The 24,429-nt window shown below is 35.6% G+C and overlaps 1 protein-coding gene and 1 pseudogene across 1 annotated transcript; one reads left to right on the top strand and one right to left on the bottom strand.

Moving 5' to 3' along the window:
• The first annotated feature begins 2,849 nt into the window (after window positions 1-2,849).
• On the top strand, window positions 2,850-5,318 carry LOC127627567 (toll-like receptor 13; annotated as a pseudogene).
• A 1,137-nt stretch (window positions 5,319-6,455) lies between these two features.
• Window positions 6,456-21,305, bottom strand: hnf1bb (HNF1 homeobox Bb). The gene is made up of 9 exons (XM_052105036.1): window positions 20,798-21,305; window positions 19,282-19,481; window positions 18,224-18,500; window positions 17,334-17,554; window positions 14,759-14,901; window positions 14,159-14,279; window positions 8,908-9,057; window positions 8,653-8,750; window positions 6,456-7,272 (listed from the first exon to the last, which is right to left on the bottom strand). Exons 1-9 carry the CDS (start codon window positions 21,160-21,162, stop codon window positions 7,252-7,254), a joined length of 1,596 nt encoding a protein of 531 aa, XP_051960996.1. The 5' UTR covers window positions 21,163-21,305; the 3' UTR covers window positions 6,456-7,251.
• Window positions 21,306-24,429: the final 3,124 nt, after the last annotated feature.

Here is a 24,429-nt window from a genome sequence, read left to right as displayed (position 1 = left end):
GCAATTTGAAAAAGTTTTACTATAACTGTTATTAATACATTTTTCCCATGATCTAATTTATTTTATCTTAGCCAGTGAAAAAAAGCTGCAACATTATTAGAAGTTTGGTGTGGTTTAAAGGGGTATTTCATCCAAAAATGAAAATTCTCTCATATACTCTCAGATGTGTAGGTCCATTCAATGCAAGTAAATGGTGACCAAAACTTTGAAGCTCTAAAAATCATATAAAGGCAGCATAAAAGTAATTCATAAAAATCCAGTGGTTAATTCCATGTCTTCAGAAGCCATATGATAGGTGTGGGTGAGAAACATATCAATATTTTACACAAATGTTCAGATTTCCTTGCTTCCACTGAAGCACAGATGATACTCTTTGGAACAATCATGCTGCGATAACATGATCATCAAGTTTAATACAAACTTCTTGAGTCCATGCCAGGTTGACTATATATTTATAGATATTTTAATGAAAGCAAGAGAGAAATATACCAAAGATATTCTGAAATTCATGTAAAGCTAAATTTAAATGCCAGACACCAAAACGCACGCACGCACGCACACACACGCACACACACACACACACACTTGTATTGTATAATTTATTTTTATTGTAATGATACTCAAGATTGTTTCATTTATTCCTTTATTTGTTTTGGATTGAGCAAATACTTGAGTGAATTTAAACGTTCAACTTTCTAGAACAATAATCATTAACTAAATTTAAATTTGGTTCCTATGGCAGTGAGAAATAGATGAGCCAAAACAAACAAATTCTGTTGTCATTCAGATAAGTGTTCTTGTTGATGAGACACTGTATATGTAACCCATTGTCATCTCTCTTAAGTGTTTGGTGAAGTTGGTAAAGTCCAAAGAACTAAAGTCTTATTTCGTTTACAAAATGAAAGGAGCAGGATCTAAATGCAGCTAAAACTGTTTAATAAAATAAACAAACTACAGAATAACAGGATAAACACAATAACAAAGAAAACATCCACAACAAGATAAACTAAGGAACAAAGGAACCATATACTATGGGCTTAGGTAATACACAGGAGGTCAAACACATACAAAAACTTACAAGGAGTGAGCAAATAATAGGACTTTAATTACACAAAGACTAATGAGGTGAATGAGACACAGGTGAGAAACAATCAAGGACAGCTGGCAGTGATGAGGGCAGGGAATTATGGGAAATGTAGTCCGGGAGGAATGGATGACAGCCAAAACACAGGACAGACAACAGTGAATTGTGACAATAATAATTTAAGTGTAATTCCATAAGGAAAACACATAAGGAAAACACAATAAGGAAAACACAATAATAATTATATATATATATATATATATATATATATATATATATATATATATATAAGATCTATTTTAGCAATTTCAGACTGAGTGCATACTTTGTCATCAAAGCTGTCGGATTAAGTGTGAATCAATTAGTTTAGAAACTATGTGGATCTGTATGGCTTTTACTTCTGCTTTGTCTGTCTTAGATTTTTCACTTTGTGATACACAACATAGTAAAGAAAAACTGTCTGCTGTATATCCTGATTGTAGTTCAGAGGAATGCAATGAAAAGTTAAGTCTTTGAGAGTAAATTGTAAAATGTTTCGTTTCTGTATGTCAGCAGCTCTGGTTGAAAGCACATTGTAAGTATTATGATTATTTACTGTCATGGATTTATGTGACCTACTATGTGGCTATAGTCTCTTTAATCACACATTGGAAGGATTTTTTTATAAAAGAATTGTAATTATCTGTTTTCATAATATGATAACATATATAAATATATGATAACATATATAATGTTGGTAATGTACGTAATCTGATAAGATAATTATGGGTCACTCACTAGTAACAATTGCTACATTTCCCCATTAAATATATCTTTAATCTAATCTATGTAATACTCTATGAATAATAATTTTCATTGTAGGTACTACGGAGCCAAAGGCTGACTGAAGGCAGGATAATGGGAACAGAATAAGTGAAATATAGACATGAAAGCAAAATCTTTGGAAAGCATGGGAAGTCTAAAAGTAATTGCCTTATATGTTGCTCTCTTTGGATTTTTTTCTGCAGTTACTTCATTTTCCCTGAACAATTGCACCATCACTTCTTCCCGATATACTATCAAGTCTAAAGTGCTTTGCTACAAAATGGGCTTTTTTAGTGTTCCTCCACAGGTACCCAACAACACCCAAATATTAGATGTTTCCTTTAATGAATTTGTACAAATCAAAGTCGGAGACTATCTGAATTTTGTACACTTGAGAGATTTGAATATATCCAACAATAAGATTGCATGGTTTCAAGAGGGTGCATTTGATGGTCTCTCTAACTTAACACATCTCAATCTGACCAACAACAAATTGAAAGGGGTCTCAAGTGGTATGCTACTCTGTCTAACTAATCTGCTGGTACTACTTCTTGATGCTAATAACATTAAAGACATTGAAGAGTCCGCTTTTAGCACCCTTCAAAATTTAAATGTGTTGAACCTCACAAACTACCACCTATGTTACATAGAAAGAGTCAAACCTGTTCTTGCATCTACAGGTTTAGAGGAACTGTACATTGGAAGCAACCATTTTGATGTTTTCAACTCAACTGCAATGTCAACAAAGCCCTTGTCATTGAAAAAGCTGGATTTTTCCAACAACCCTTTGGGAACTTTTCAGCTCACCGACAATAAATGTCCTACTCGCAACCAACTTTATTTGTCTTTTTGTGGAAAAAATGGATCCATGACATGGAATGTTACAGGAAAGACTTATTTCTCCTCAGTAAAAATTGTATACTTCATGGCTGTTCACATTTCACACCAGAGTGTTGCTAACATGCTTCAGAGCTTCAAAAAGTATTTGAATGAAATCAGACTTAATGAAAACATTAAGTTGGTTAACAAGACAGACCTGCTGCTGAATGCATGTTCTCCAGCTTTGAGGAATATACGACTTCAGGTTAATAAAATAACAGACCTTACTGATGATATGTTTGAGCCCTGTTCTAAACTGACCGAATTAGATTTAGGAGACAATGACATTTTCCATTTGTCACAAGGTGTATTCAGAAGATTTACACAACAACAAATACTGCGTCTACAAATCAATAAACTAACTGAAGTTACAAATTCCTTTCAGGCGCTCACCACTCTCAAGTTCATAGACTTCAGTAGAAACAGCATCAACAAGCTAATCTGTAGTGATTTTACCAATTTGGCACAGTTGAAAATTCTGTACTTGTATGATAACAAAATCTCACATATTAGTCCCTGTCTTTTCAAAAACCTGAAGAGTCTTGAAGTCCTGAAGCTTGGAACAAATGATCTATTAAAGATTGGTGATGCTTTTAGAAATGGGCCTCATTCCCTGAAGGACTTGCAGCTGAATTTTATCAAGCTTAGCAAAATCGTGAAGGACAGTTTCATAAATGTATCCCAACCCAACAATCTGGAGATACAAGATAATCAGATTTCAGAAATTGAAGCTAATGCATTCAGAGGACTTCAGAAGCTGACCTCTCGGTCACTGTCACCGATAACAAGATAACAGCAAGAACATTCAGACACCCAAATGTGTTCTCAGGGATGCCCAATATTGAGAGTCTACATTTGTTTGCCAATAGCATTTCATTTACTGATAATAAATTTAAATCTTCACAGACCTGAAGTTACTTAGATATTGGCTATCCACAGTTAACAGCAAGGATTTGGCAAAGCACCCTCAAACTTGCTCCAAGGTTTATCCTCCTTGAAAATGTTTTATGGTGGAAACATGAATCTTAATCATCTAAATCCCAACATATTCAAGTTTAGCACTAAACTCTGGTTTTTGGATCTCTCCAAGAACGCATTTTCAGATGACAATGCAATCTCCTCTGAGCTTTTCCATCCCATCTCAGGGCTAACCAAACTAATTATCTCAAGAACTCAACTTCTGTTATGGATGTGGGAAGCAGGAGAAGGCAGACAGGTGGCTTGGATCCAAAAGCGGTTTATTTTATAAATAACAAATAAGTAAACACAAAGAAAAGTCCACGATGGGAAAAACTAACTTTAACACAAAAGAACACACAGCTGGAAGAACAAACACGAAGGGCAGGAAACAAGGGCAAAGGTACGACAAGAAACCATACAACAAAGGACAAGGGAAAAGGGTTTAAATACACAGACACAATGAAGACTAAACGAGACACAGGTGAGAACAATGAATGCAATGATGGCAGTGATGAGATCAGGGAATTGTGGGAAGTGTAGTTTTTAGACAGACAAGTGAAACACGGGGCAGACAAGAAGGAACACGTGACATGGAATGTGATCAGTGACGAGTGAAACAGAAAACACGGGGCAGACAACACGGGAACGTAACAACTTCGCTCGCTGAACTTCTTGTTGAATGCAAATCTCTCAAGACTTTCTTCCTTAAGAGCCCAAGGAAATGAGATTGACAGCATCAACAAAACATTGATTGAGTCTATGCCTCAACTAGAAGACCTCGACTTGCAGAAAAACACTTTTACTTGTGACTGTAACAATACCTTCTTCATCAGCTGGGCCTTGAAAAGTAACACTACCCAAGTCTTTTATTTTAACAAGTACACCTGTAGCTATCCTCCAACTTTGCGAGGCATGAGCTTATCTGATTTCAACACTGATTCCTGCACTGTCAGTATTGAATTTATCTGCTTTCTTTGCAGCAATATTATAGTCATTGCCACCCTGCTCTTTTCTTTTATCTGGCAATTTCTGCGTTTGCAGCTGGTTTACGTATACTACCTTTTCTTAGCCTTCCTTTACGACAGCAAGAAGAAGCAGATGCTCCAGCAACATGCCTTTCAGTATAACGCCTTCATTTCCTACAACACCCAAGATAAGCCTTGGGTCATGGAGGAAATTCTGCCAAAATGAGGGAGAACTGGGCTGGAGGTTGTGCCTGCACCACAGAGACTTTGAGCCAGGAAAGCCAATCATGGACAACATCATTGATGGAATATACAGCAGCCGTAAGTCCATCTGCCTGATCATCAGAAACTACCTGAAGAGCAACTGGTGCTCCAGTGAGGTCCAAGTGGCCATCTTCCGACTCTTTGATGAGCAGAAAGATGTGCTGATTCTGGTGTTCCTGGAGGATATCCCTACACATAAGCTATCGCCATACCACAGGATGCAAAAGCTGGTAAGGAAGCAAACCTACCTGCGCCGGCCCAAACCTGGAGAAGATACCAGGAGTTTCTGGCAAAAGCTGAGGATGGCTTTAAAAACCAAACAGAATCCGAAATCTGAGAGTGCTATTCTCTCAATGCATTAGAACAATGCGCAAATAGCCACATGCTATATAAAAAGGTTACAGTAAAGTTATCATTAAAAATTATTGTTATCACTTACCTTAAGTTATGGAAGTGTGTGAGGACAGCAGAGGGTTACAGGACTAGAGTCAGCTTTTCTGTCTTCTATCTTTCTAACCTTTGACACCATGTGTCCAGTAGTAGCTGACAAAGATCTTTCTGCAGAACTTTTCTGAAGAGCACACCTCCACGTTGTCTCACATTGTCCACTTCCCAGCATGTAACCTCTGCTGTCATGCTGAAGCCTCTACATGCTAATTGCTAATGGCCTACAATTACAATGCAACTGATTCTGCTCAAGAGGTCTCTTTGTTAACAGACTAGTGGGATAATGGGACCCCCCCGGTCAACAACTTTGGGGGCGTTCTCAGTTTGAATTTTATGGTATTCAACATTATACCACAAATTCTGTTGATAAAGCTTAACATGTACTGAATCACATTGCTTTAAAAAGTGTCTCGATCACTGATGTCCATTAGCTTATTGAAAGTAAAATGAGGGTCATCTTCTACTGGAACTGAATTACATAGCTAAATTGAATGAATATATTTTAGGAATCTTAGATATAATTACCTTTTTGTGTGAGCAATATTTGTTTGTATCTTTTCCTTGTGTAAGGGTGTGTTTCAATTTGTTTTATTTTTGTTTTGCTTTTAGGTATTTTTAAAAAAAAAAATTATAAATACCCTCTTATTCAACATAAAAAGTTTCCTCACTGTGGCAGCTTTTGCATGCACTGAGAAACCCAGAAACAGTGCAGTTAATTAGGAATGAATCCCCTTTCTTTGAGTGAAATTAAGCTCCAGAATATTCCTTTTCGCTCTACCGACTGGAACTTTTGCTGATTTAGCTTCTATGGGGAAGGAAATTGCAGTCACATGCTACTGAAGTCATGTGAAGAGAGTAAAGGAAATTACTTACTAAAAGTTTATTCTAAGATGATACTTACTTGGCCCTTTGACCTGTGTGACAAAAGAGGAAGTAGACCTAATGGGGCATGGAATACAAAAACACACCCTTTTATTGCCCATATCAGTCCCCACCCCTCTTTCACACCTTTAACTAGTGTGTGAAAGCTTTCTTAAGCCATAAGAAGCAAAGAGTGGCTCTGTATATAGTGTACATTAACTGACACAAATGCAAAAAACACTTTTATGAACAAAACACATTTTGACTACAAGTAAAAATGAGCACTACAACCAGGAAATATTCTTCAAAAATGTATTATTTCTGTCAATTTACACAAATATAAATATGATTGAGGTGATTCCAAAACATATATAAAAATAGCACAGTCTTTAGGAAGTTATACACATTTTCATAATATTAGCTACAATGGAGTAGTGTGAAATCAATCCCTGAGAAGCAATTACATTTGAAGGATCTTTTGGGATAGCTTTTATGTGCAAGTCCATGCAATGAAATGTAGAAACCACTGAGCGTGAATTTACATGGTAAAGTGATTATTTTTCTTTTAGAATATGGGATACATTTAAAATCTCAAAACATATATGTTAAAAAAAACTCACTTGTGATCGACTGACTATTTGTGTGGTTTTGCTTGAAAAGTTGACCTTGTATTTTATAATATACCATATTTCCTCATTAAATTGTATTTACAGCATAATGGAAGATTTCATCACCTAAAACTGACTGGTGTGAAAACTTTGGCTCAGTATTCAATTGTTCCAGCTAGTTCCATCAGTTTGTTCTGTCATCCACTATGGCTTAAAGGTGTTATATATAAATCACTATTATTAATTTGTCATAGAATCCAAAGGCATTGCCGCTCGTGTCGGTTCTCCACACTGAGAGGTTACCACAGTAACTGATGAATGCAGATGTCAGGCACTGCTGTTGCTAAGCTGCCGAGGAAGTTCTCACTCATGTGTTTATTCACCAGGCCTGCAAAGGACACTGCAAAAATGATAGAGAGTAGCGGTTATCCATCATGACTACAACTATAGGCTCAAAACATACACTGTAGGGACTACGGACGTAAATGAGCAATACTGCTATAATCCGGCTTGTTTACATCTTGTATTCTGTACAAATGTTCATCAACATGCTTTGTCCCTATCAAATAAAAGAAAAAAATAAATAAAATAAATAAAACATACACTGTAAAAAGTGGTAACCTGTTATTGTTACCTTAAAGAGCTAATTCTACCTGATAGAATCCTTAAAATATGTATTCAGGCTGATTCTGTGATATTAAATTATAGTTTTAATCTATATCAGAGGTCTCAGAGGTCAAGCCCAGTTCCGTGCTCGAGCCCCTAAATCATGGACAGCACACTGATTTAATTTACCTTAATGTGCTTCAGGAATATATATGAACCAGTGAACTCATGAAATGATGCTAGACATTTTCTCAGAGCAAATAGAGTAACCACATGTGTAGTTGGACATGTTTCACATTTGACAACCAGAGAGTGTCCAAATATGTTTTAATATTAATTTTGAAGAGTATAAATCTTTTTGTATTATATGATTTAAAAGCCTAACAAACTGTTTTTTGCAAACGGTTTTGCTTGAAATGTTGCTTGTGCTATCTTTAATTAAAACAAATGCCAGTTGGTTCGATGTTTTGCCATCTAATGCAATGACATACAGTGATTAAGTGTTAGTTCACCCAAAAATGAAAATTCTCTCATCATTTACTCCCAGATTTTTTTTTCTGCTGGAACACAAAGATTTTTAGACCACTATTCAGCTCTGTAGATCTACACAATGCAAGTGAATAGTGACCAGAACTTTGAAGCTCCAAAAAGCACAATAAGGCAGCATCCAAGTAATCCATAAGACTCCAGTGGTTTAATCCATGTCTTCAGAAGCACTATGATAGGTGTGGGTGAGAAACAGATAAATATTTAAGTCCTTTTTTGCTATATAATCTCCACTTTTACTTTCACTTCCACATTCTTCTTTTTTTTATTTTGGCAATTCAATCTTTGTGCATATCGCCACCTACTGTTTCTCACCCACACCTACCATATCACTTCTGAAGACAAGGATTTAACCACTGGTGTCATATGGATTACTTCTACACTGCCTTTATTTACTTTTTGGACCTTCAAAGTTCTGGCCACCATTCACTTGCATTGTATAGACCTACAGAGCTGAAAAAAGTGAAAGTCATAAACATCTGTGATGGCATGAAGGTGACGAAATTATGAGAATTTTCATTTTGGGGCTGAACTATCCCTTTAAGTGTCCTTGTATGGACAGATGCACACAGTTTATGTAAATATAGAAATGTCAACATGTCAAGATGGAAAATTAGCTGAGCTAGACCTGCTTGCTGGAGCCCAGATGTGTGATAGTGCTGGTGTCCATAGTCATGTATCGAGAGGGATGGGAAAACTGAGCAATGTCCTGTTTTGGAGAGTACACTAAAAAGACAACAGCAAAATGTGAGCTGACCATCAGTGTTCAATTTCTGCATTCATAAGAAAAGAAAAATTTGCAAATATCAAAGAACTGTATGCAATTACTTGTTCTTTGTTAGTTCAGGCTCTGTGTGTGCTCATGTGTGTGCTGTTTATTTACTGTGTGACTGTGAGAAGGGCTGTGTGGAGATGTGTGCTGTGGTCAGTGGCGTTAGGCTGGTGCTCAGGGGGAACTGCATTGGCTGCAGAGTGGTGAGCCCAGATACGCTGTTGATGACCGGCACACTCTGAGACTGAGGAGATGCCAGACCTGACAAACAATTATAAAAATGCTGTCAAAGTCACCAGTTATAGTTTTAAGTGATCTAAACTCTGTTTACCATACTCTTGAAATTCAGTTTTGCTGTAATTGATATCGTTTTTTTCTCAAATGTAAGTTTGGATAAAAGTATCTGCAAAATGATTATGTGAATGTAATACAAAATTGTAATCAAATGATTAAAAGTGCTATATCCTAAAGAATTTGATATTTCCCAGAAGTTCACTTATAATGTTTCCCTTGAACCAAAAACAGTTGCAATTTATTTTTTATCCTCAGTTTTCATTTAGATTTTAATTGTTTAATTTTAAATTTAAGGACAATTTTCCAATCTTTTTCTGATCCTTAGAATAAAGCAGGCTTTTTTCGTTTTGTACCTGCAAGGACCTATTCAGGTCGAACACATCCTAGTGCTCAAAAAAAACACTAGACACAAAACAGAAAGCAGGTGTCTCAAGACATATATTTTTAAAAGTTTAAAAGTTATTTTAAACTAGAAATAAATTGGAAAACAGTGCGAATGGATGCAAAAAAACAAGCTCTGAGTGAAAGGCCACTAAGACTTTTAAATGATCTAAGTTAAGATTGGCTAAGCTTCGCTTACCGATGTAGTTCATACTGACATTTATCATAGAGGTCCAAATTAGCTAAATACTAAATATGCATTGATATGATCTCAAGCTTTTGCAGTTTTCTTTTAATAAATTGTCTGGGTGGATTAGGAGCTTTATGCTGTGAAAGTAAGCATATGTCTACATAGCACATTGAACAGTTTTTATTTTAAACTAGCAAAAGAATCCTATCTCCATGATATTTGCCCTTCAATTATAGTGGTCCTGCAAACTAATGACTGAAGAGGATGAATATTACAAAGAAATGTTGAAGACATATTTCACATTTCACATATTTCATATTTTTTATACATTCTAAAAAAAAAAATCTGATTATATTTTTGCATTAATGAAGCCTATTTTAGCACCATTAAAATGTTTGGCATTGTGACATTTTCATGACTGTACATTTTCATTTCTGCACTCATTCTCAGTACTGAAATACATTTCTTACATTTTCCTGTTAAATCTTTCAGTCAACAAATAGAATTTAGTACAACAAATACAATCACAGTGTTTCCACTATATGCAGTCAGCTACATTTTGAGCACCGCTGCTGAAATTTCACATGGTTTATTAAAACTCTTCACGCAAAGTAACGCTTGCTAGACCCAGTCAGCTGTTCACTCTCTACACTGCGCACAGTAGTGATTTTTCTGTTATGAATGAATCTGGCTTTTTGAACGAATCTTCTTAGTCAATGAATCGTTTTCTTTCACCTCCATACACTGACTCATTTTTCTTGTTGCTGACATCTCTCCCTTTCTAAGTAAATAAGCTCTAGTTTAAAGCGTGAGACTGCTTTGGTGCTTTTCATGCCAGTAAAGACTCACTATAGTGTGAGACAATAGCATTCGAGTGCAGGCTGATAAGTAGCATTTCATGGGTTTGACACACTGAACGAATATGTCTCATTACTGAATAAGCAATGATCAGGATCTGTTGATCGACTGAAGGAGAGGAGGAGGTTTGTCGTTTGTATACTTTGGTACTCTCGTTCAAAAAGGAGAGAAAGTAGCTGCATGAATTTTGAGTAAAAGTGACTGATGACATTAAGACATCAGGACGCAATTGAATCACTTATAATTATTTTTAGGCTAATATCGTTGTCTTTTTGTATAGTCATGCACAGCAGCAAAATTTTAGCTATGTTCTGTTGTCATTTGTGGGAAAATACTTATGATGCTTAAACACTCTACTGAACTCTTTTAGTATATACACAAATTTGAATAAAATTAGATTTGTTTCAGTTGTGAATGACTCTGTCCTTTACAAAGGTTTAATGACTCACTTAAACACATATAACAAGTTCATTTGTTGCCACCTACTGGTTAAGGTGTGATTGACAAAAAAATTTCACTGACTGAATCAGTGAACAAATCTGAATGACAGACAGACAAACATCATCTAGAGTTAATTCATTCCACTAAATAACTGGGACATTTATTGTAGTAATAGGTTTTTGTAGTGTTTGATATAACTTTAAATTATAGCATTTGAGAAATTATTAATTAATGTTCTATAATTTTTTATAATAAACAGAGAACAAAAGGGAATGATTAGGACAGATGAAAAATGCTGCCAATTAATAGAAAGATAATATATTGTTTGTCTGTATTCTTCAAGCGATTTTGGTTATTTTTATAAATTTATAAATCTTTATTATAGAAAATTTAGCTAGCTTGCTTAAATTATATATAAAAATATATATATAATAAAAAACACCATCAATGCACCAGAGTGAAATACGTTAAAGGTGCTGTGTGTAAGATTCAGAAACCCTAGTTATTAATGACACCTGTGGTCGTTAAGTGAACTGCAGCCAGATGCCTGTTGCTCGCGCTCGCGAGATGTGAGCATTGACCAAAACAATGACGTAACGTAAAAAGAGGCTGAACGTGATTTACCGGCATCATGCTGACAGATGAGGTAGCATAATTAAAATTACACAGTTGTGATTGTTTTACTACAAACTTTGAGACTGTATATTATATTTGACTCTCCAGTGCTGAAACAGGGCTAAAACAAAGTGTGGATATAGGTCTGAATATGCAAGACTGTAATCACTTTTCTTTGAATGATGCATTGACTGCATTTATACGATTAGTGTTAGCTTGCTAGCCAGCTTTATCAATAAAAGTTAGCTAAATTTGGTGGATGATGACAGTAGCTGTTTATAAAATAGACTGTACATTATGTTGACACAATTCAGTATTGATGTGATTCCATCACAACTGTCATTTTGATATATCGATTTTAGCTTTTGAATGCTTTGTCAGGTTTGAAAGAAAATTGGGATGCGTCAAGTCCTGAGGTTAACTGAGTTGTTTGAAGACGGCACACATATAGTTACTCTACACTCAGAGTGGCACAGTGTGTTAAGCACTGGAATATAATTCTAATAGTCATGGGTTCGAATCCCCAACCTAAGTAGGTAATCTGGTTTGATTTCTCTTTTATGGAGTCTTTGTACTGTGCTTACTGAATGTTTGCAGGACTAATTTAATTTTTATTTTCATCTTTGTTGTAAAGTTATTTCAATATGAAATTGATCATGGTAACCACTGTGTTTGGCTGTGCTTACTGTCAGCATGGTATGACACTCTGGCTGGCTGTCAACCACGAGGCAGCAGGGTTCAGTGGATTGTACACAGAGCTGTAAAATGGAAAGGTACACAGTTCACTCCCTGCTTGGGATGACATGTATACCAGCGTACATTTGCAAAAATACACCATAGCCACTCTGAGGGTCCTATAGATCCTGTAGGCCATATAGGCAATTTGGGGGGCTTGGCCCCTTCATGGCTGCTTGCAGCTATATTATCTATTTGTATTTATGTTTTATAAAAATAGTGCAAGTAATTTTTAGCATTGAGGCATTTCATTGTTTGACAGTTATTACTATTACAGTTATTTGGGTTTCCAGAGCCCTTCAAGTGTCAAAAGCTCCCAGTAAATTAACACACATGACAAGTCGAACACAAATAAATGCATCTATAATGATTCTAAGGTCAGTTCAATCTTTTTCTTCACCAACACATGTAAATACGGGTATGACGTTGCAGGCAAGTGGACACTTGCACAACAGCACTGCTGCTGAAAAAAATCATAGGTAAAACACTGTATCATATATATATTTAAGCAATATCATACGAGCAATTGTGTGATATGGCCCTACATCAGCACTGCTGGGATTCGGACGCAGAGAGGAGGCCGCAGGCCGAGTGCCGTAAGTAATCACAGCTGTACTGATTTAGGTCCATATAGCATGATTGCGAGAGTAATATTGCTTATATACAACAGTTCAATGAACAACTAAATGTTAAAAAATTAGGAAAAACTGAGTACGGTCATAAAAAGATCATTTGTGCATGGAACTACTTTCTTACGCGGCGGATCAGAATTTGTTGTTGCTGGTTCAAACCAAATGATGCATCCAAGCCTCCGTTACTAATTAAAAAATGTCACTTTAGAAATAGTATCACAGCTTATGCTGTTTCAAACATGTTATTGGATAAACAAGGATTTATGGGTGTGTGTGTGTGTGTGTGTGTGTGTGTGTGTGTGTGTGTGTGTGTGTGTGAGAGAGAGAGAGAGAGAGAGAGATGGAGCGTGTGCAATCATTGGTTGCCACATCCAAGCAGAGATGCTGTCAGCTTTCTGAAGATCAGCTTTCTCAGTGGAAAAAAAGCCGTCCAAGCAGAGGGATTTATCCCTATTTCGTGGTAGCTGGTGCACTAGAGTCATTCACTAAAGAAACCGCAATGTCCTCCGTCATTTTAAACAGTATCTATCCAATGTGGAATCTCTGGTAAAAGGTAAGCACCTTGATTTCTGTAATCAATCAGTCTGTTGTGTTTCTCAGCTGTGATGAGCCTTAATGCTGAAGTTGTTCGTTTAAATCTGTTTAAAGCTATTTAATTATTAGCTATTTATTTCCTGGCTTTAGTAATGTAGTAGCAATACGAGCGATCACAGAGCACTGTTCTATGTAAACAATGACTAATGGATTCAGTATACACACACAGTGAAGTGTCCGAGTGCTGATGGTGTCAGACCATCAGTGCTCATGGAACATCTCACGTCCAATCAGATTCGAGGACCAGAACTAACTGTTGTGTGTGTCTATATACTGTATATACATATATATATCTATATATATATATATATATATATATAATATATTATTATTTAATTATTCTATTTATTTAAATATTATATTTTTTTTTATATTTTATATCATTTACACTAATGAGAATTAGATTTATTTTCACATTACAGTATTGGGGGTGCTTATTTGTCATGAAAATGTCACAATGCAAAAAAATATAATGGTACAAAAAAGGGATTATTTTCTAAATATAATACTTGACTTTGAGAAGAAATATGACCTTGACATGTTCTTCTAATCTCAAGTTTTGAGATTAACCCAGAAAATACAAGCTTTAAAGAAAGAGGAAATTAGAAGTTGATACACTCACTTTGAGCAGCCAAACTCATAATGAGGCTCTGTGCTTGCTGGTGATGATGAGATGAATGAGACAGACTATGAATGTTTGTCAGAGTACTCACAGGAGGCAAGACTCCACCTGACACTGAGATCTGGAAACACACACACATACACTGTAAATACATGTAAGGTACACAAACACTTTGCAAGTAAGGGCAAGGTTTCTTTTCCCCTTAGGAAACAACATCCACAGTATGCAATGTGTGTCTTTGTGTCCGAGTTTTTGGACTATGCAAGCACACTAACATAACTCATGTTTATCGGGGGGGAGAGGGGGATAATTTACACAAGTCATAAAAGTGAAGAAAGGCAGGGTTTCATATGCACTGCCTCCACATGCTGGATCAATGTTCTCTTTGACCTAGCTGAGTCAGTTTTCAAATAAAGGCTTTATCAAACACGTCTGTAAAATGTGCATTGATCTCTGCCGCATATGATATTTCTGGTATAAGAAACAGACGGGTAGAATGAACAGCACTTTTTATACTATATTTGTCAAAGCATACATGTCCATGATTATATTACATTTTGATTAATACATAGGACACTAGATACTAGTTTTTTGCTTTACCATTTTGGCATCTGATAACAGGCTGTGGCAGGGGTCCAGACTACCTGGAGACACCTGTTGCAATACTGATTGGCTGCTACCATGGTGACTGATGGTTGTTGAGGAAGTGACCTCACTGGTTCCTTGTTGACTATACCTGAGTTCTGCATTGAAAAAGACAAGAGAGAGAGAGAGAGAGAGAGAGCGAGAGCGATGTATATAATTAATTACACTACTAAGCTTTGACAATACATTTGCATAATATCACAAGGAAGTTTAAAATAGTGGAAAAAGACAGAAAACTTTCCTTGTTGCACATATTGACCTGATTCTGTCTATCTTTATTTGACCTTGTTGCATAGCTGTATATCAACAAAAATGATAAGAGTCTGCACAGCCCAAACACTCCTATATACGGCATTTATAAAAACTGTCTTATAAGACTGACATATTCTCATTCTTCTGTTACATAAACAAAATGCATTCCCCAAAACATACCTGTTTATGCTACATGTTAGTTGCTTTCTTCCTTCATATAGGGAAATAAATACAATCAAAAGCTTCTGAACAATTTGAGGTCAGTGACTGTAGCAGAACACACAGTTTGAGCAAACACACTGATCTCTGACTCACTCGCCTGACGTAATATAAATCCATTTGTAAACATTCTGCGGAATTCGCCCCATTTCACAGGCTGACGGTTTACAGCTTTTCAACCAAACGCAACTGTGTGCTCCTTTACCCAACTAAAGTTTAGCTGCAAACATAAAAAAAATATGTACGATCATGTTAAAACATCTACACTGTTTTAAAAATACTGAATCATTTAGGGGAAACATATGTGCTCAAGTGTTGTTGTTTTTTTATGCATTCACTCTCTCCTAGCAGGGCCAGCCCGTGGGGTTCATGAAAATGGGCCCCCTGGTGTGAAAATTGACATAACTTTAAAACATCCATAGAACCACTGCAAATGTTTTGAGCAGATTTTTTAAATAGAAAGCACTACAAAAGAAGCACTATACGGTATAGCAATAACAAATAACATGTCCAGTAGCTTTTTTTCCCAACATAAAGATGTTAGGTTAAAATGTACATGTATGCATAAGGAAATATGTGTATTTTAGGTGCTGTGATAGGTCACCATTTTATCGCCTTGATTTGATCTCCTTTTTCTAGAAGTACAAATAAACTAGGGTCTCAAAATTAATTTGAGGTCATGGAAACTGCTGGGTACAAGGTTTGCATTAGGTTTCATTAACAATGTATAATACAACTGAACAGTATTTATTAATCTTGGCCGATGTCGATTTATAAAAATGGATTGTTTATTGTTTGTTCATATTAGTTCATAATGTATTATCTAACGTTAACTTAAACAATTTTAATGTTAAAAATGGACTAGTATATGTAGACATGAACATTAACTAACATTATTAAGTACTGTTCATTGTTAGTTCATGTTAATTAATATAGTTAACTAATGTTAACAAATACAACCATTAGCATTTAAGTAACACAAAATAAGAAAATGCTGTTTAAAATAGTTTTAGATAGTTTAAATTGTATAGGATACTACTGACAATAATTGAAATTCCATTACAACTACCCACATAACTATTTGTAAATATTACACTACAATGTTACACAGCAAATTCAGTGAAAACCAAAAGTTGTCCAGATTGTGTGTAAAAGTGAATACAAGTTAAAACATCAGGGAAAATAAGGTAACTAAAATGTATAAATAAATAAATGTAAAATGTATAATTTTGTATAAATAAAATTACATATTTTTGGGCCTATAAACACAACACCTCAAAATATACATTTCTAAACAAATAAATACACAAGTAAATAATAAACACATACCTATTAGTGAGCAGAGATAGGATGGTTTGGTTATTTTCCATATTAAATGCTTATATGTTTCACCTCAGCAAGATGTGTGAACTGTGTCTAATAATTGTCTAATAAAGAAGCTGTGCTCCAATTCCCAGCAATGCTTTGCATTATGAATAAATTATGCAGATTAGTGTGAACTGCTTAGCTTTAATTCTTGCTGATTTTAGAAACATTGCTGCTATTTTATTTGATGTAATAGGTCTTTTTGTGATTATTCAGAGCTCGTTTTATACTCAATATGTTGTTTTCAGTTTTCACCGTCATTATGATTTGTATTTATGTTAAATTATCAGGTCCACACATGTTGCACATACTCCCAAATGTGTGCATGAATGGGATCATAGGACTTCAGAGAATATCAAAATTACAGTTATCAATGTTTCTTAATCTTATGGCTAGTTAATTTACTTTCCATGTGTTCGTGGGGCACCCCAGGCATGTCTGGCCCTAAGCGGCAGCCTGTATCGACCTGTAAGATGGGCTGGCTCTGCTCCTAGCCACCAAGCTCAAACCTTGACTTGACCCTGGTTTGACCCTAAAGATTGTGGCATGTGATTTTATGTTCTCAAATCTCACTTGTGGGTGTGTCAAAGGTACCGTTGAATTCCAATGAAACACACTCACACTAATTTGCTTTTGTGAGTGCGTGGGCATGTGTGTGTTATATGTGAGTATTTGAACTGCAGGGAAATCTTACTAGAATCTGAGTTGCTGTGATGGTGCTGAGTGTGTGAGGACATGTGGGACAGCATTGGGTTCATGCTGTGGGGAGTATACGTGTCCATCGCCAACTTCTGTCTGAAGGCCTCTTCCTTACGCCGGTTAGCAAACCAGTTATACACCCGAACCTCTGTGACCAGATTAGAACCCAGTCCATGAGCTTTAGAGGGCGACACACCCCTCTGCACACACTCTGCTCTAAAAACAACCAAAAAGTGATTTTAGTGTCAGAAATGACATAATTTTTTCATTAAGGGGCAATGTTTGCCCCCTAGAGTTAATTTTCAGGGGCATTTTTCTACCTTTAAAGGGCATTTTTTTCTAACCATATAATAATCACACTGTGTGTCATCCTTAATTAAATTTTTGGAATTTAATCAGTTCATAATCATGTTATCGATAAAATTAAAACAGTATCAAGTGATATATAATAAGTTCTATATTTTTTTATCATATATATATATATATTAATGTGTATAATTATAAAATCTAACAAATTAAAAATATATATGAATTCATTGCTGGGGCAGTTTGTGCCTGCACATTTTAAACTTCTGGGGCATTTGTGTCACTGTCGGTGACATTATTGCCCCAAGTCCCATTAATAATACTCTCTTATTTAATACACTCTTCTATCACTACCTTCAAATCTCAGCTCAGAACTCATTCATTATCATAGTTTTTCCTCCTCCTACTGCTAAATGATCATCTTTGATAATCTTTAATTTGTATATCACTGATCTATGCTCTTTTCACTTATTTGCCTTGTGATTTTTTGTTCTCATATTTGATTCTAGTCTTTGAGCTTTGAAAGCCGCTATATAAAAAAAAACGTAATAATAATTTCTGACCATGGTTAAAGGTTACCTGTTGCATTCCTCGACCAGTGCCTCCCTCTCTTCTTTGCTGGGGTTCCTCTGTCGTTCATAAGCCTGGTAGAGAATTTCCTGAGAGGCTGGACCCCATTTGAAACGGTTTCGCCTCACTCTCTTAGAGCCCGGCTCCCCCTCTTCTCCAACTGGCGCTCCTGAACCTCCCACTGCCCCGGAACTGTGTCCGCTATGGTTGAATTCTGGGAAAAAAAACAGGACCTGATCCTGACTGCCTGAGTCATTGGGGTCACAGCCCTGAACACGGTCGAACTCTGCGGAAATAAGAGGGGGACACCATTGGGGCAGAGTAAGGCAGATTCATGATAGATAGTGCTTGGATGGGGAGTCCCATAAAGAAGGCCCAATTATGAGTGCTGTTATGATGGGGCTTACAGAGCAGAGTTCACATTATATCCATTGACCTGGCCAAAAAGGTTGACCTTCATAAAAGTAAGTTGTTCAGAGCAAGTCAACGGCAAATGCATTCCTGTAAATAGCAGCATTTTTAAAAGTCTCTGCTCTATTTAAAAAAAGTAGCTGAAAAATTATTATTAATTTTATTTTTTAAATCACAAATAGAAAATATTCACTAAAGATTTTTATATTGATCAACATACCCCATGGTTAATTTGTAGATGTATTACTGTATTTGTATTATGTTTTAAAATGTAAATAATTAAAATGCATAATATTTGTAATAATAATGCATTAAAATGTGTCATAATATATAGGCTAAACTGACCGGTCTATAGCCTAAACAATTCAGTTTGATAATAATAATAATAATAATAAATAATATGTTTTGATTTTCTTTTAATATACATACATTCATATATATATATATATATACATATTATTATATATATATTATATATATATATATATATATATATATATATATATATATATATATATATATATATATATATATATATATATATATATATGAATGTATGTATATTAAAAGAAAATCAAAACATAACAGTTTAATTAGCTGCGTCACAGATTAAGTTGTTATAATGTGAACAATTGCAAAAAGAGAAGTTGACTTACGTCGGTCGATTTCGCGCTGTTTCTGGACATACCAGGTGTAAAGCGCGGCTCGTTTGGCAGTTTTCATCGGTGTTCCTTTATTCAGGTGCTGCGACAGGTGCGACTGATTGAGACCCGTGACATCAACCACCTCGCGCTGGGGAATATTATGCTGCTGCATGTAGCCTTTGACAGTGCGTGCGACCCGCCACGGGTCCTCTCTGACAATAACACAAACTAATGTTATTAGCATTCATAATCAACAATGTATTATTTTGACATTTATTTGCGTTTGTGTGTAGAATTAGCCTATGTCCCTTTAACACTACGGTTGTTTTGACGTTTGAAAATGCTTAAATTAGCAAATTAGCAAGCAACAGAAGTAGCCTGGCTACTGTATCTTGCATAAAAACTTAAACACGCAGGGACATCAGTAATTCAAATCACGAGTAGGCCTACTAATTAAATTAGTTAGTCTTTCAGAAGTGTATTCTTAAATCTATTTCACCATGAGAATATGTTTTCAATATTACGTTGACTATCACTGGGATTATTAAGCGTAGGCTATATAGATGCAAAAACAATAAATAAATAGGACCTAAATGTAGCAATTTAGCAAGACTATATGATAATATAGGTAAGCTATTTAAAATTTAAGCTATGTTACATAAACTATTTAAAATAAGAACTATATTTGTTTCACGTTCCATTTAATACCAGAAGATATTAATTTACCTTCATAAAACTAACTCCATATTTTGTTTTAATATCCATTAAAGAAAAAATGAAATAAATATGAGGTAGTCCGCAAATGTTTGTATTCGGAAATAAACCCTCACATTAGAGTGTGGTCGAGGATGTTGATTTAAGACTATAACTTTGGACAATGAATAACTAGATATCTTTTCCCTCTATTCGATATTGTGTATCTTTCTGTTGATGATTTATAGAAATAAATTAATAACAACAACACGTGGTTTCGTTTTGTCTTTGCGCGTTGTACTATTTCTATTTTTCGCGATAATAGCCTATCGAATTATGTCAAAAAGGCCTATTGCTCACTCAAAACGGCAAGTTATGTGGATGTGGTAATTAAAACAATAATTAAATAATTAAAAATAATATTAACTAGCCTACAATAAGATAGAAGGAATAACAAATATTTTAAAAACAATTAACCACACAATTTTGGAATAGGTTTGCAGATCTTTTTTCGGGCCTTTTTTGATAAATAGTTGAATAATTGGATAAACCTATTGTCTATTTTACTAGAGTCGGTAACTCTTTACATTCGTTTTTATATTCCAGTTTAATTACATAAGAAGCCTAGTGATTAAAACTAATGAACTACAATAAGCTGCATGTTTATTTTGTGGAGCTGCTCATATTTAGGCACTGTTGTTCTGATTGTCAGTTATACCTACAAATTAATAATAATAACATATAGGCCTAATGTGTAACATGGACACTGTGAAATGTTGCCCTGCATTGTTTGCAGAACTCAATGGCAATCTCTGACAAGGTGTAAATGACTCACGATAACATGCGCTCCACTTCAGCGCGCTGCTCCGCCGCCTCCTCCGTGTTCAGAGACTGCAGCTCCCGCAGGATCGGCGGCGTGTCGAACTCATCCCCGTCATCCGAGCCTTCATCACCGGACAGTTTGCTCCCTTTACCCTGCACGCTGCTCAGAGTCAGAAACACCGGCTTTGAATCGTCGCTACCGCCATGGGCACTACCTGGGGATAAGGGTTTTTCCACTTTTATTCCGAATTCTGGGGGACATGGACACAAATCCTCCAGCGCCTGGACCAGCACATCCTTGGTGACCCCCGAGTCCAACAAGGCGCTCAGGAGCTCCTGCTGAAGCGATGTCAACTTGGACACCATGTCAGTAAACATCAATACGGTCTCGTTGAAAATCCTCGCGGACTCGTTAAATACACGTAAAATTAAAATAAACTGAAATGTAGACAAAGAGTGGGGGCAGAGGTGACCAAATTGTCCTAACGCAAAGTTTAGCAGTTGTCCCGGGTTGGAGCGCACCTGCTAGAGGAAGTAGTCCCACGTTCCTGAGGGGCGGAGCTCTGGAAATGACTTATCATGCTGTCGCATGTTATGCAAATTATATTTGCTCTTTTTATGAATGATGCTGGTACAAATTCATAATTCGTTGCTATGTTTTACTCAACTTTTTAATTATTATTATTATTATTATTATTATGTGTTTTATGGGGTGCTATGATTGTCTTTTGACATCTCATACATATGGAGAATTTATTTTATTTACACTAGAAAAATATTCTACATGTTACACACTGTTTATCTAGCTTGTCTTGAGTATGTATTTATTAGCTCTTAAATCAAATATAGTCATATTGTGTGAGAAGGCTATTAATTAATTTGGTATATCCATCTTTATTACTTCATGTAAGACTACTGTATGTATCATTATTAGAACTGATTGATAACCTAATTGAGTGCTTTACCATGAAGTGATGCCAGTTTTGATTACAGTTTGAGATTTATTTTCAGTTTAAAAATAAATAAAAAATTCTTTGTCCTGCCAAAGTCTTCAAATAAAAAGTGATCAAATGTGCAATTTGTGTTCTTCAAACTTTTAGCATGTTTTGTGTGTTCCTATGAAATAAGAAAATTCCACTTTTTGGGAGATATGCTTTACTTTTTACTACCTACTCTTTAAATCATTCTTATGCCCCGCATGCTTAAATGTAATAACTTTAGGCTGATAGAATTTTAATGCGTGCTGCATTTCAACCCTTCTCACACATTTTGGAGACTGGTCAGTTCTCAATGATTAACAGTAGTTAATAACAAACTTACTGAAATTCCATATTTTTTTCCAGGATGTGAAACTACTTCTGTTGTGAAATCTGCTCTGGAGTGTGACTGTATCGGATGAATAATATGTTCATCTCTCCCTCTCTCTCTCTCTCTCTCTCTCTCTCTCTACCAGGAGGTAATGGAGGTAGTTATGTTGTTTCTTGACTCAATCAAAGGCTTTGCTGTCTCCCTAACAAAGCACCATTTCTTTACACCCCTGAAATTTTTACTGAATATAGGTGATTTGCCTATGGTTTAAAGGAAAAGTAGGGTTGATTCTTTATTTGACCAGTCTATGACAGTGGACTGTTTGACAGGACTGACCATTCATTGATATTTGGTTTCAGTTGCAAGAGTTGTCAGTCACTTGCCAGATACACTGTAAATACTAATATTTACAGTATCTGAAAAAAAATACAATAATTATAATTTACTCAACTTAAGCTTAATTTTTTGCTATTCTTTCTACTTTTAATTCAGTTACCGTTACTCTCTAAACCCTAATGTTGTCATTAATAAAAACATTTAAGTGGTCCTTGTAAGTGGCATCTTTTGATGTTCCTATAAAAATGCTTATAAATATCATTATGCTATATTATCACCAAATATTGGATTATAACATTTTGCCAACTTGTGCTCTTTTAATGAGCACAAGTTTTTGTATTTGTTTTTGGAACTTATTGATTGTAGGCCAAAATAAAAATAAGAGAAAAATTGAGTGTTCAGGAGCATGTTCATCATATTCATGTTCACATACACCGATCAGCCACAACATTAAAACCACCTGCCTAAGGTCCCCCTCATCCTGCCAAAACAGCACCAGCCCACATCTCAGAAAAGCATTCTGAGATGTTATTTTTCTCACCACAATAGTGCAGAGCGTTAATTTGAGTTACTGTAGACTTTGTCAGTTCGAACCATTCTCTGTTGACCTCTCTCATCAACAAGCTGTTTCCATCCACAGAACTGCTGCTCACTGGATGTTTTTTTTTGTGTTTGGCACCATTCTGAGTCAATTCTAGAGACTGTTGTGTGTGAAAATCCCAGGAGATCAGCAGTTACAGAAATACTCAAACCAGCTCACATGGCACCAACAATCATCCACGTGATCTAATCAGCCAATCATGTGGAAGCAGTGCAGTGTTTAATATCATGCAGATATAGGTCAGTAGCTTCAGTTAATGTTCACATCAACCATTAGAATGTGGAAAACTGTGATCTCAGTGATTTGGACCATGGCATGATTGTTGGATCTGTGCACGCACGCATGCACGCACGCACGCACACACACACACACACACAAGCATGCACATACACACACACATCAGAACTGTCTTTGCCCCACACTGACTCCTCTCCAATAGAATTAATATAATTGTGGTGTTCCAGTGATGACAAGCCATTGAAAATGAATGGGGAAGATCACAAAAACGTTTACTTTGAAATGTTTTTATTTTGAAATGCTTTTATTTTCTGAAAAGGGGCACAAAGTAACACTTGTGGTGTTCCCTGTCCAATCTGACCATTGTGACAAAGAAAACTGGCCTAAGCCTATTTACACCGGAACACTGTCATATAAAGAACATTTCATGGAACAAAAATAACAATACAGTTGATATTAATTTTATATTTTCTAATCAATAACAAACCAAATCAATGAACACCTGGTGGTTTTGTGTCCTTGTGAACATGATTGACAATAGCTTTTTGCATGTGCCTTGCAAATGTGTGCTCTGCATTTGAAATGCACAATGCTTGATGAAAGAAAGGTCATCAAAGAAAGATTCTATTGGAGAGGGGTCACTGTGCGGCAAAGACAGTTCTGTTTTCATATTTTATTTAATGTTGCCAAAATTATCCACAAATAATACTTTTTTTTCACTCAAAAACGGAGGTGCATATGCTCTGGTCAATGAGGCCTATGATCAATAAGCTCCAAAAAGAAATACTAAACCTGTGCTCATTGAACAAAAAAAAAAAAAGATTTAATCCAATATTTGGTGATAATATAACAAGCATAACAAGAGATTTGTAAGCAATTTTTAATAGGCTGGTCATTTTTGACCCGGAACACCAAATTAGGTTAAAAATGTCATCACAGTACAAGGGTTAACATGTATACAGTTGTAATCCTTATGACTATTGTTGTTGTTTTATTGTAGCTGGTTGATAGTTGTTATTTGTGTGAAGTCACTATTAGGGTTATTAATGTTAACTCTGGTGAACGTTTAGCCTGTTAAATTTAAGTAATTCATCTCTATTTAATTGTACTTTTCAAAAGTGCAGATTTATGTGCAATAAGAAGTACTGAGGATAATCCAATGT

This window comes from Xyrauchen texanus, chromosome 34 (genome assembly GCF_025860055.1).
Source record: "Xyrauchen texanus isolate HMW12.3.18 chromosome 34, RBS_HiC_50CHRs, whole genome shotgun sequence".
Classification (NCBI taxonomy): domain Eukaryota; kingdom Metazoa; phylum Chordata; class Actinopteri; order Cypriniformes; family Catostomidae; genus Xyrauchen; species Xyrauchen texanus.
This window is presented reverse-complemented; position numbering and strand designations above follow the sequence as displayed.

Coding starts and splice junctions, on each gene's coding strand:
- hnf1bb (XM_052105036.1), bottom strand. CDS start 21,162: ATGTTTACTGACATGGTGTCCAAGTTGACATCGCTTCAGCAGGAGCTC. Junction 9,058..14,158: donor TATGAGTTTGGCTGCTCAAA/GTGAGTGTATCA, acceptor ATTGTTTGTCAG/GTCTGGCATCTCCTCAGTCT. Junction 8,751..8,907: donor GCCCTTCTCACAGTCACACA/GTAAATAAACAG, acceptor TTGTCTTTTTAG/TGTACTCTCCAAAACAGGAC.